The sequence below is a fragment of the Anabrus simplex genome, chromosome 1 (genome assembly GCF_040414725.1).
Source record: "Anabrus simplex isolate iqAnaSimp1 chromosome 1, ASM4041472v1, whole genome shotgun sequence".
NCBI lineage: Eukaryota > Metazoa > Arthropoda > Insecta > Orthoptera > Tettigoniidae > Anabrus > Anabrus simplex.
Genome location: NC_090265.1, coordinates 1,331,176,124 through 1,331,189,004, shown reverse-complemented (window position 1 = coordinate 1,331,189,004; position 12,881 = coordinate 1,331,176,124). Strand labels below are relative to the sequence as shown.

General features: G+C 39.2%; 1 protein-coding gene across 1 annotated transcript in view; it reads left to right on the top strand.

Annotated features, from left to right (window-relative positions):
- Nucleotides 1-12,881, top strand: part of unc80 (unc80, NALCN channel complex subunit) — a 1,117,323-nt gene that overhangs the window by 382,093 nt on the left and 722,349 nt on the right. The window contains exons 13-14 of the mRNA XM_067137759.2: nucleotides 602-802; nucleotides 976-1,148. Of these exons, the coding sequence (XP_066993860.2) occupies nucleotides 602-802; nucleotides 976-1,148 (374 nt within the window). The remainder of the gene's footprint in view (nucleotides 1-601; nucleotides 803-975; nucleotides 1,149-12,881) is intronic.

Here is a 12,881-nt window from a genome sequence, read left to right as displayed (position 1 = left end):
AAACAGATCATCCCATTACTAAAGAATAATAAGGCACCAGGTGATGACTGATCTTCAAATCTTCTATGCAGAAAATAATTAAACAAATTCTCAATAACATGAATTTTTTTATTGGATTCCAATGATACTGTCTAATTAACATGAGTCCATGGGGGCCCGGGTTTGATTCCCAGCTGGGTTGGGGATTTTAACCTTCATTGGTTAATTCTGATGGCTCGGGGACTGGGTGTGTGTGCCATCTTCAGCATAATAAATCATCGTAGATGGGGCCCCATCCACATACCGTCAACTCGAAAGACTTGCACTAGGCCTCTCTGGAGGCCACACGTGATTATTATTGTAGGTTAAATCATTAATATATTTGCTCTTTATGTATAAAATGATTACAGTTATAATAAAAATTTCAATTAAGAGATATTTACAAGTCTTTCAAGGAACATATGCAGTTAGGCAAATAGCCTTCTATTGCATTTTGAAAACACTGATGATGTATAAAAAGTTCCCAAACAACCAACACTTGGCCATAGATAAAGATACTTCGAAAAATGCAAAGTACCTGTGCATTTTATGTTTTATTTATTTTAAATATTGCTGTTTACAGCTCATCGACAGATAAAGATTCTGTGACAAGCAGTCGGCATCATGACCCATTGACTAAGCCAAATATGCGAGGACAACCTATACAAGGAACTGTGGATCTTTGTGCTGCTACTTTTTTAGATGTGGCTGTACTTCGCTGCCTTTTCATTTCACAATGGCAGGAGGAGGGTGTATATTGGGCATTGCAGTTCTTTTACCACCGGTAAGTAAAATACTCTCATTGGTCTTATGTTTAGTTTTGGTCGAAAAAGGCCCAAGCAAACATAGCTTTGAATAATAATAATAATAATAATAATAATAATAATAATAATGATAATGATATTGTAACAATAGGCATCCAAAACAGTAATATTATCATTATTTAATTTTTTACAGACTGAAAGAAATAAGTGAAGACTCTTCATCTCAGCAGCAACCCAGACGTCGGAGTAATTCGTTACCAATACCAAAAATTGAAGTTTCACTCTATCAAAGTCCTGAACTGAAGAAAAGAGAATCGAAAGATTTTATGGAAGTTCCAGAGGTTAAAGATGTTTCATACCTTACAGGTGAGCTTAAGAATACTGAAAATTTGGTATATAGCAGCACAACTCTGTATTATTGTACTGTAGTTATACAGAAACGTAATTGTCAAAGACATCCGAGTTGCAGTAATATAACTTATTTTTCAATTAGTCATTTTCTGTCATTGGCAGACAGAGAGTACTCTGGATTTCATAAAGTGATAGTGTTGCAATATTTAGTACTTTGTCTGAGCGATCTATTTTCTTTTGTAGGAACATTCTCAAAACATGCATTTTTAATTTTTTAACCTTTTAATATTGTTCAGAAAGACATTTTAAAAGAGAAAATGAGTTCAAGTTATCGATCAGTTAATGGAAACTATGGTATTTACACTCACCAAATTAAGAATACTGAAAATTTGGAAGACTTTCATAAGAATACAGCAGCACAATTCTGCATTATTGTTGTTATACAGAAACGTAATTGTCAAAGACATCCGAGTGAATCAGTCTCTTGCGCTGTTCAATGAAAGCGCTCTCTTTGTATAACTTAAAAATTGACTATTGACATTGTAGTTTATCAGTATTATTTCTTGCTATGATAATCTTTAAAACACCCCACTTGTACATGCAGGTCTTGCAGAAGTAAATAGTTTCTTTTCTTTGGTTCCAACTCTCACAGACAACACACCTGACAGAGCCCTTTTCCATCTTCCCTGTATATTGAGGTCTTCCATTTAATCGTTCATCTTCTGGCCCTTTCTGAAGTCTCCCTCAATTTTTCACAGGCATATCCCCCCATTTTCCTCAGGCAATTTACAAATATGATTCACTGTAAGCACAATGTGACAGTAGTTTCCTCTGGTGCTTTGATGTGCATGGACTTGTAAAGAATGTTCAATTCATAATGCCTACTTTTTCTAACCAAAAGAAGAGTTTTCTCCACAAAACTAGTGTCATGTGCATAAACCAGTAATTTGAAATCAAGTCATCACATTGATCTACACCTCCCATTTTCTCTGTATAATCATGAACAACTACTGGTTTCTCAGTTGCTGGTTTGCCAAGGATTTTACGTGGAATTTTCAACGTGCTGTTACCGCTATGTTTCGTATTCAGCATCAATACAACCCTCTTGTCTTTCCATGCTAAACTCATAATATTATCCTTCCTGTAGGCTTTGTCCCCACTCCCTTCTTTCCTTTTCCTGCTGTTATCGCTGTCCTTGTAGAGATGACAGTGCCTATAAGAGTGAAACTTATTTTTTACTCAGTTGCTAATTCAGGACTTCTGTAACATCTGTCAGTATGAACATTCACACCTCTGGGTGGCTGTTTAGTGTCTTTTTTTTTTACAGGTGACTAACAAAGGTGCAAAACTACTTACGAGGTTTTCAGTAGGTTGCTTCCAGGAATAATGATGGACTTACCAAATATGGTAAAAATGAATACAAATAACCTGTCTTACTGTCAGACAGGGCTTGAGGCTAAATTTCACAAGTTTATTAGTTATAAATTCCCAGTCTAGAAAGCCAAGAATAACGGCCAAGAGGATTTGTCTGCTGACCACATAAATCTCATAATCTGCAGGCCTTCGGGCTGAGCAGCGGTTGCTTGGTAGTTCATGACCCTTCGAGACTGTTGCACCATGAGATTTGGTTATTAGTTATAAATTTTAAAGGAGACAGTCAGTGTAAACTTGACAGTGCTATCATACAATATATTTACTCCCATCCTCTAGTTCCAAATCACCTGAAACTGGGAAGAGCATAATCATTTATTGTAATCCAAGTGGCTTTTCTTTATTTTTTATACATGCATGATTTTCCTTATCACAATTACTTTGTCTAATACTATATTAAACATTATAAATAAGCAAAATAACTGTTGACACCAAGAGCCTCTGTGGCTCAGGCGGCAGCGCACTGGCCTCTCACCGCTGCGTTCCGTGATTCGAATCCCGGTCATACCACATGAGATTTGTGCTGTACAAAGCGGAGGTAGGACAGGTTTTTCTCTGGGTACTCCGGTTTTCCCTGTCATGTTTCATTTCAGCAACACTTTTCAATATCATTTCATTTCATCTGTCAGTCATTAAGCATTACCCCAGAGGAGTGTGACAGGCTTCAGCAGCCAGCCCAGTTCCTATCCTCGCCGCTAGATGAGGACTTGATTCATTCCATTCCTGACCCGGTTGAAACCTGAAACAGGACTTTTCATTTTCAACTGTTTACACCCAATCTCCAAATTGTCATTAAAAAAAAAAAAAAAAAAAAAAGAATGTCTTAGAAGTTAACAGTGTTATATAGTTTTTTTTTTTTGCTAGTGGCTTTACGTCGCACCAACACAGACAGGTCTTATGGCAACAATGGGATAGGAAAGGGCTAGGAGTGGGAAGGAAATGGCCATGGCCTTAATTAACGTACACCCCCAGCATTTGCCTGGTGTGGAAATGGGAAAACACAGAAAACCATCTTCAGGGCTGTCGACAGTGGGATTCGAACCCACTATTTCCCGGATGCAAGCTCACAGCTGCGCACTCCTATTGTGTTAGAATTTGGACTAAGATATTGTAAGTGTTGACGAGCTAGATAAACAAAGACAGAACCTGGTAGCATTCTACTTCTAAAATTTATTAGCTAATTACTAAAAATACGCATTAACACACAGGATTGCCGATCTCACAACTTACACTTATGACACACAATTGCACTGTACACGAGGCGGAAAAATCCTGGTTAATCATCTTGTACTTTCCATAGTCCTTATGCCGTGCCACCACGGGTAGAAGAGAGAGAGTGGTAGCAGACCGTGACAGCTCTAATGAAGTAGCTGCGTGATTGATTGAAACTGTAGTGTCAGTGATTGTACTCTGTGTAGTGTAAATAACAGAACATCCAATATCCGGACTGTCCACGCACTCCGTAGAACTCCACTCACAGCCCCATGCCAGCACCCAGTGTCATCTTCCATGCTGCACCAGGACAGGCCACATCACCTGGTAGCTGGATCTCAGTATCGAATACCCGCGGCATTAATCTCCCATTCCTATTCTGTCTAGCATCCTTCCTGAGCTGCGAGACTGATGTATGTAGGCTGTGGACAGCCTAGCACCTAAGCCTTGTTCGTGATTGATGCGGTCAAAGAGTAAGTGGGTGGACCATAGTTGGTGACGTTACCAGCCCATCGCAAATTGGCATGATGGACGCTATAACCATTATACTGCCCCCTCCTTAAGGCTGCTCATCCCGAGCTGCTCCATGAAACAGTGCTAGGCAGTATGAGCGCATGTCCACCGCACTCACTGATCTGCAGTGCCTCCTGTGACAGCCAAGATTCCTGTGGCTTCTTCTTCATCTACACACCCATCTACCTGCAGGACCTAGCATCTTTATAGTCCTCCAGTGTGATGCATGCGACTGGCTCACTCATCCCAGACTTAACCGCCCTGTTAAAATCCCTCTTCTTCCAGGGTTCTGAACTCTGTTTGCACTGGCATGTAGCTCTGTACTGGAACGAGTGCCCTGGTCAGGTAGCACCCTCATTTGCTGGTCGGCGGTTTGGACTCCATTGGTGCTCCGTCTCCTAGAGGGGGTCTCTCCAGCCGTGTCGTTTCCATCTCTGCCTCCATCTCCTGGGATATCGTCAGAGCTCCTCATACTTATACTTCCTGCAGAGCATCCTTCCTGGATGGATCTTGGTGCTGCAGAGTTTACTGCACATGTCAGCTACCTCATGCGTGATGGTACCTGGGGGTGGCTCCTCCCCTATCACGTCACCTGGTTGCTTGATCTCAGTATCAAATACCCACGGCATCCTATCGGCGTGCTGAGTTCTTTCCTGTAACTGAACTCGGTAGAGAGCTTCTTGTTGGTGCACACCACAGCTCCTGTTGAATACTTCCACAACCTCCCTGCAGGTTGAACATGGCTAGGGGCTGCGTCATACTTCCTTCTTCTATTTACATAGTCTGGTGATTGGGTTTTACACTCTTTTTTCAGATGTTGATCCGGTCTCAAACCCAGCTTGTTCTCCAGGAAGTGATCCCGTCATCCAATGGGATTTTCATCTTCATGACGCCAGAGCTGCCATCGCTGCTAGTAGGCGTCATTCGTGTCTGTATGTCTGTCGTATACTCATGCAGAGCACTCACTTCTTTTGTTGGGCCTTGAACTCCGGATTCCACAATCCCGAGCATCACTTCAGATCGCTCCCCATCCAGTTTGTTGCCATCCTGCATTATGTCAGTCTTCACCTTGGTTTCGACAGAGCGGATTTCATTTCATGACTTAAACTGTCCACACTTTGGTGCAAGTGAATGAACAGGTATAACTTAAAAACAATATTCTCTCACCCATGGGTAACTAATGCAGATATCAAGCTCGAAATATTATTATTATTATTATTATTATTATTATTATTATTATTATTATTATTATTATTATTATTATTATTATTATTATTATTATTATTATTATTGTTTTTGTTGTTGTTGTTGTTACGGGGTTACCTGTGGACAAGCAGAGGTGAAAGAAGGTGCTGGGGTGAATGGGTCTAACTGCTATGTCAAGAAAGAATTTAAACTGAAATGGAAGGTTATATTTTCAAAAAAACTAGAAGTTAACAAATTCTCACTTAGTGAGATAACAATGACATAGCAATTTAGAAACAAGACTTAGAAAAATCCAAGATTTCAAAACTTTAACTCACTTGGGCTACAAGCCCCTAATTTTACAATTTTTGAACTTCCAGCTCAAACTTTACAGAAGGGCATAAATTTACAAAAGGGCAGAAATCCCCAAAATACCAGGAGCGCTTGCTCCCAACACACAATATCAAGCCTCCCAGAGGCACTTTTACAACACTAGAAAAGAGCAGATGTACTCTCAATTTTTGAAAGCCTATGCAAGGCGATATCAGAAAATTACAATCACTTGCCATCAAGGCACAACTTACAGATTTGAAACAGGGGTATCTAGTACCCAACCTATTGGGCCATTGCGGAAAGAAACAGGTTAATTAAATGGTCCGAAACACAAATTGAATGGAGGTGAGTACTTGCACTCCTAAAAATGCATTCTAGAAACCTAAGGTGCACTAGGCCGATGAAACAGGGGCTATTCCCAAACTATGGAGATGGCTCATATAAGAAAGAAATTTAAAACATTACGGAGAGTTTATTATGAAGTTTTTACATAAGCCAGCAGAAATTACATTTTCAGAAAGGTAGGTTACGTAGTTAAAGTTTCGGACCTCCCCCTCGGGTTAAACTGCACAGCTAGCAAGAAAATAAAGATGTTAATAGGCAATTACCTTGCTGAAGAACTGCTGCCTAATGAAAGAGGTGCCTCTTGCCTCCTGCTTCACACACGCACTTAGTTAGATGTTGATCAAATGGCCAAGAGACATGAAAAACCGCAGTTTATAAACCCTCGGGGAAAGTTTGAGACCTTTCATGAATAAACCAGCCACACCCTCTCATTTTAATTGGTTGACATCAAAAATGACACTCAGAATCGAGGAAGAAGCCTGTGATAGGCTGAAAATTAATTACAGAAATTCATAATTGGCTAAATTCAAAACTGGCGGAAGAAAAGATCAATATTGCCAACCCAAGAATGAATGAACATAATTTAGTAAAAAAATAACTTATGAATACAAAACTTCTTCAAAAAGGGTTCTTCTACTTCGCACCAGGGTGCATGATCATAGTTTATTAGCAGTGACATCTGTTGAAAAAGGTCCAAACTTCTTGATGACTGGTAAACAAAACACGTAGAATTTCATACAGTACATGAAACTTCACAATAAGAAAATTACATCCAATTACTGTAGTGACATCTTCTGAGTAAAGGATGAAGTAGGACTAGTTTCAAGTTCACGGTTTTTCCAGTAGAGGAGTTCTTTTAGGCGCAAGGTTTAAATGTGTGGCGTAGAGGTGTACCTCCCGGTACAGTTATTATTATTATTATTATTATTATTATTATTATTATTAAGTATGGCTATTGAAGTGATGCACATCCATTTAGTATTAGTATTATTATTATTTACGTAGTTGAATGATCGTATTGGATGTGCGGTTATGTCATGTACTTAGACATTTATATCAGTTCTGTTAATGTAAATTAATATTACAATATATTGTTACCTGTATATAATTTGTAATCCATAATTGTGAAACACACTGTAACTTTAAGAATGGTAATAGGCACTAGAACGATTGAGATTGAGAATGTTCCATCCTTTGTAAACTGTGTATTCTGCACTCTAGAATTTTCATGAAGATATTTTGTAATGTAACTTTTAGAAGCCTGGCCAGGCACATTTTTAAGAGGATGGTCTTGACGGTAAAAGTGAGTTGTTGTTTAGTAGAGTTATGGTGTAGCAAGTGTAGCGTTACAAAAATGTTGCAATGTTTGAGTTGGGAAGAATTGAGAGAAAGAAGAAGAGGTGCTCGACTAAGTGGTATGTTCCGAGCTGTCAGCGGAGAGATGGCGTGGAATGACATTAGTAGACGAATAGGTTTGAATGGCATTTATAAAAGTAGGAAAGATCACAATATGAAGATAAAGTTGGAATTCAAGAGGACAAACTGGGGCAAATATTCATTTATAGGAAGGGGAGTTAGGGATTGGAATAACTTACCAAGGGAGATGTTCAATAAACTTCCAATTTCTTTGAAATCATTTCGGAAAAGGCTAGGAAAGCAACAGATAGGGAATCTGCCACCTGGGCGACTGCCCTAAATGCAGATCAGTATTGATTGATCAGTATTGATTGATTGAAAAATATATCCCAGGCTGACATGCAATATTTGCAGTCGCCATATTGAAATACGCAGTCATGTGTTTTTAACTGTGTTTCATTTTAACCTCCATATTGAAGGGTTGGCAGTTGTTTAATAATGGCGGCTTTGTTGATATTCTCGAAGTGAAGTGTTTTGATACTATTATTAAGTCTATGTGTATGTTAATATGTGAATATATGTGAATAAAATTAATTGTATGCACTGACAGCATCTGTTGTGTGTCTGTGCAGCTACATTAACTTCAGGTCAGTTAAGTCTGTTTTATGTTCACCTGTAATCTGATATTCGAGTTCGTCACAGCTAGATTTAATTTCACTTGTTATGCTACTTTCGAGTCGGTCGGTAAACTTAGAGAAGAGCCAGTAATAGTTCCCTATCCATTTTACTATTTACCAGAAATCACTAACTATGAAACTGCCAGCTTCTCAAGTTTCTGATACCACTTTTAACGTACTAGATTATTTACTGGTTTATCACACCTGTTCCATCCTACTTCTGACACCAGTTGCAACATTTTGGTGGGGTAGATACATAGAGACAGAACCTGGTAGCGTTCTACTTCCAAAAATGAATTAGCTAATTACTAAATCTACACATTAACACACAGGATTGCTGAGTTCACAATTTACACCCAAGACACACAATTACACAGTACATGCTCTCTCTCTCTCTCTCACTGTTTATTTACACTATCACACACAGACTATGATCACTAACACTACAGTTTCATTCAGTCATGCAGCTACTTTGCTAGTGCTGTCACAGTCCACAGCCTAGACACATCGGTCTCGCAGTTCAGGATGGTATCCACTGTCCACGCACACACAGCCCCATGCCAGCACCCAGTGTCATCTTCCGTGCTGCACCAGGACAGGCCACGTTAGAACAGGTCCTCAGTTCCAACAGACAGCTATTCCAACAGGCTGACACCTAAGCCCAGGCTGTAACAAACACTCTGACTGCACACTCTGCTAACTCACTGAGTCCACACATTGAACCCACTACATCAAGTGAACTACACCAACTCCCCTTCTGGCAAGTCACTCCTAAGCCAGTCATTCCAGAGCAGTTCGGATGCTGGTTGAATCCAGAAACCTCACAAGGTGGAAGAGTCCGGGTTAATCGTCTTTTACTTTCCATAGTCTTTATGCCGTGCCACCACGGGTGGAAGAGAGAGGGGGCCAGCCTAGCACCCAAGCCGTGTTCATGATTGGTGCGGTCAAAGAGTAAGTGGGTGGACCATAGTTGGTGTTGTCACTAGCCATATTCTGTCATCCATGGGTAAATAATGCAAGTATCGATCTTGAATTATTATTATTGTTGTTGTTGTTGTTGTTGTTGTTGTTATTATTATTATTATTATTAGAGGCTGGAGCAGCATGCAGGATGTCGTGGAAGAAATCTGCAGAAGAACAAAAGCAGAGACCAATTACCATGGAGAATAAGGAATTGTCCAATTGACAAATGACTCGGAGGAGGAAGGTCAAGGAAGAAGAGAAAGAAGAAGAGTGAGGATAGGAAGCACGAAGATATTCCAACGAAACAGGCCAGTAATGATCCTGAAACTACAGTGCTTAGCGAAAGTGGGAAACGACCTCAATCTAAATCTAGGAGTCGTACAGAAGCCGTAATTATCAAACCGATAAATGGTAAGACTTTTGCTGATGTTTTGAAGGATATCAAGAACAGGGTGAAGCCGGAAGACAGTGGAGCAGGCATTCGATCCATCCGTAAAACAAGAGCTGGAGCTGTCCTTATTAAATTCAACAAAACAACTAAGATTGAAAATAGGGAGGTATTCAGTAATTCTCTGAGAGATGCCCTCGGACGTGATGGCGATGTAAAGGCGTTAATCCCCCGAACTACACTGGAGATTCGAGACATGGATGGCGTCACTACCGCCGCAGACGTGGAGGAAGCTGTAAGACGAGACTCCGGAAATCCCCATGGAGAACTTAAAATATCGGTCTCGAAACCAAACAGCTGGGGACAGAAACTTGCCATCTTCGAAACCAAAGACGAGGATGCTCAAAAATTACTGGAAGCAGGAAGAATTAAGATAGGATGGCTATACTGCAGAGTAAGAGCTAGAACCATGTTACCTCGCTGCTTCCGATGCCTATCATATGATCATCTGGCAAAAAACTGCACAGGCCCCGACAGAAGTAAGCTCTGTTTTAAGTGTGGAGAATCTGGCCACAAGGCAGTAGACTGTAAAAAGAACAATCCACGATGTATGCTTTGTACAGACAAGGGTGTCAATGAAGCTAAACGAAATCACATTCCTGGATCGGGAGCATGTGCAATATTTCGTGAAGCTCTGGAGAAGGCAAAAAATCACAGTAAATGATGCGAATACTTCAAGCAAACATGCACAGGAGCAGGGGAAAATTACATTTTTCCATTACAGATTAGAACTACATTGACGGTTTCCACTACATCACTTACAATTTACTATGCATCTGTCTTCTACCTAGCACAGCTTCTCAATTTTATATCGCGGCCCTTCCGACCCTTTATAATAAGGCAAGACAACAGCCAACATTATGGAACAATAATCAAGAAAGGGACCACTAGATTGAGAAAATATTGAGAATGCTGCTGTTTCTAAAGCTTTTAATTTCATTGGTGTTTTTTCCTTGTCACAGGCTTTTCGCCTGTATGTTATATCAGGCTTGGTTTCTCAAAAATGTTTGCTCCCGCTCCCCTCCTGTCCAATTTAATGTGATGGGTTTCTACAAGGATGATTTTCGACAGTGATTTCAACCTGTTTTGTTATTGTTACTAAACAATACTTTGTAAACTATGAGGTCCACAACCTCACCATGTGCTACTATTCATTTCCATCTGCATTATTTGTTTTTTCATTCCTTTGTTTTCTTAGGTTAACACAGTTTTTAGTTTCAATTATTATTTTAAATTAACACCTTCGCGCTGAATTTTGTCGCAGTGAGTTGTTTTTTGCTTCGCATATTGATGTAAATATTGTATATTTGTGCTAATTTTGTTTCCATCTGGGCTCTCTTTTGTTTGTTTTTTCATTTGCTCCTTCATTATGTTTTTCAGCATTTTTCAACTTATATTATGTAAATTATTTCAAACTGCCCTCATTTTTCACTGAAGATGGCTCAAACGAGCCGAAACATGTTTGAATTTGTTTACTCTGTCTAATGACGGAATATTTATTGTATTGAATTAGGAGGATACTCTCATTTTTCACCTTTGTAAAGTGAAAACCATCAATACGCAATGATTCTAATATCTTGTAAAGCAGTGATTAAGGTTATGTGTATGCTGATGTGAAGTTAAGTCAAATAAATAAGTGTACCAACTGACAACATTTTCTGTGCATCTTTGTGGATACATTAACCCTCGAACCGGTAGCTGACGATAGATCGGCAGGTGTGCGCCTATCTCAACCGCCGCTGACGATAGATCGTCAGGTCCACTTTACCAGTAAATACAGCTAGAAGTTGTTGTGAATATTTCTGTTAGATGGCAGCATTCACCAGACGTGTTTTCTCCTTGGAATGTGGAATGTTTCGTTGTTAAATGTATCCATTTATGTGCGATATCTCTGAAACAATTAAAGATCACAATTCGCACAGCTTTGAAACACGTGTTGATTTGGTTGTGACTTGCTTTCATTGTTTACTGTGTGTTATGCACATACAATGGCTACATTTTCGGATTTGAATGATGAAGATATTGTAATAGAATTAAATGCATCTGTAAATTCAAGGCCTACTCCAGCAGAATGGATGTGTTTTGCCACCTCATGTAGGTTATGAACGCCCACCGGTTAGAGCTCTATCAAATACCGTACTTTTTATTGAATAATTCCTGAAGTATTAACACTATTCACTAAAAATTTGTATGCCTATAATCGGAATTAATTTCTCTATAAAATGTATATTTTAAGATTTTTATGGAAAAAAGATTCGTCATTTATATTTGATGTGTAAGTAAAAAATATTTCTCGATTTTTTTGTGAGGGCATTTACCGGGGCAGAAAATAAAAATAATATTACATAGAGGGTAAACGCAAACCACTTTTCAAATAGTCCAGTTCATGCTGAATGTTTTGGTATATTGTTGTTGTTTGAGTCATCAGTCCATAGACTGGTTTGATGCAGCTCTCCATGCCACCCTATCATGTGCTAACCTTTTCATTTCTACGTAACTATTGCATCCTACATCTGCTCTAATCTGTTTGTCATATTCGTACCTTGGTCTACCCCTACCGTTCTTGCCACCTACACTTCCTTCAAAAACCAACTGAACAAGTCCTGGGTGTCTTAAGATGTGTCCTATCATTCTATCTCTTCTTCTCGTCAAATTTAGCCAAATCGATCTCCTCTCACCAATTCGATTCAGTATCTCTTCATTCGTGATTCGATCTATCCATCTCACCTTCAGCATTCTTCTGTAACACCACATTTCAAAACTATTCTCTTTCTTTCTGAGCTAGTTATCGTCCATGTTTCACTTCCATACAATGCCACGCTCCACACAAAAGTCTTCAAAAACATCTTTCTAATTCCGATATCAATGTTTGAAGTGAGCAAATTTCTTTTCTTAAGAAAGCTCTTCCTTGCTTGTGCTAGTCTGCATTTTATGTCCTCCTTACTTCTGCCATCGTTGGTTATTTTACTACCCAAGTAACAATATTCATCTACTTCCTTTAAGACTTCGTTTCCTAATCTAATATTTCCTGTATCACCTGCCTTCGTTCGACTGCACTCCATTACTTTTGTTTTGGACTTATTTATTTTCATCTTGTACTCCTTACCTAAGACTTCATCCATACCATTCAGCAACTTCTCGAGATCTTCTGCAGTCTCAGATAAAATAACAATATCATCGGCAAATCTCAAGGTTTTGATTTCCTCTCCTTGGACTGTGATTCCCTTTCCAAATTTCTCTTTGATTTCCTTTACTGCCTGTTCTATGTAAACATTGAAAAGGAGA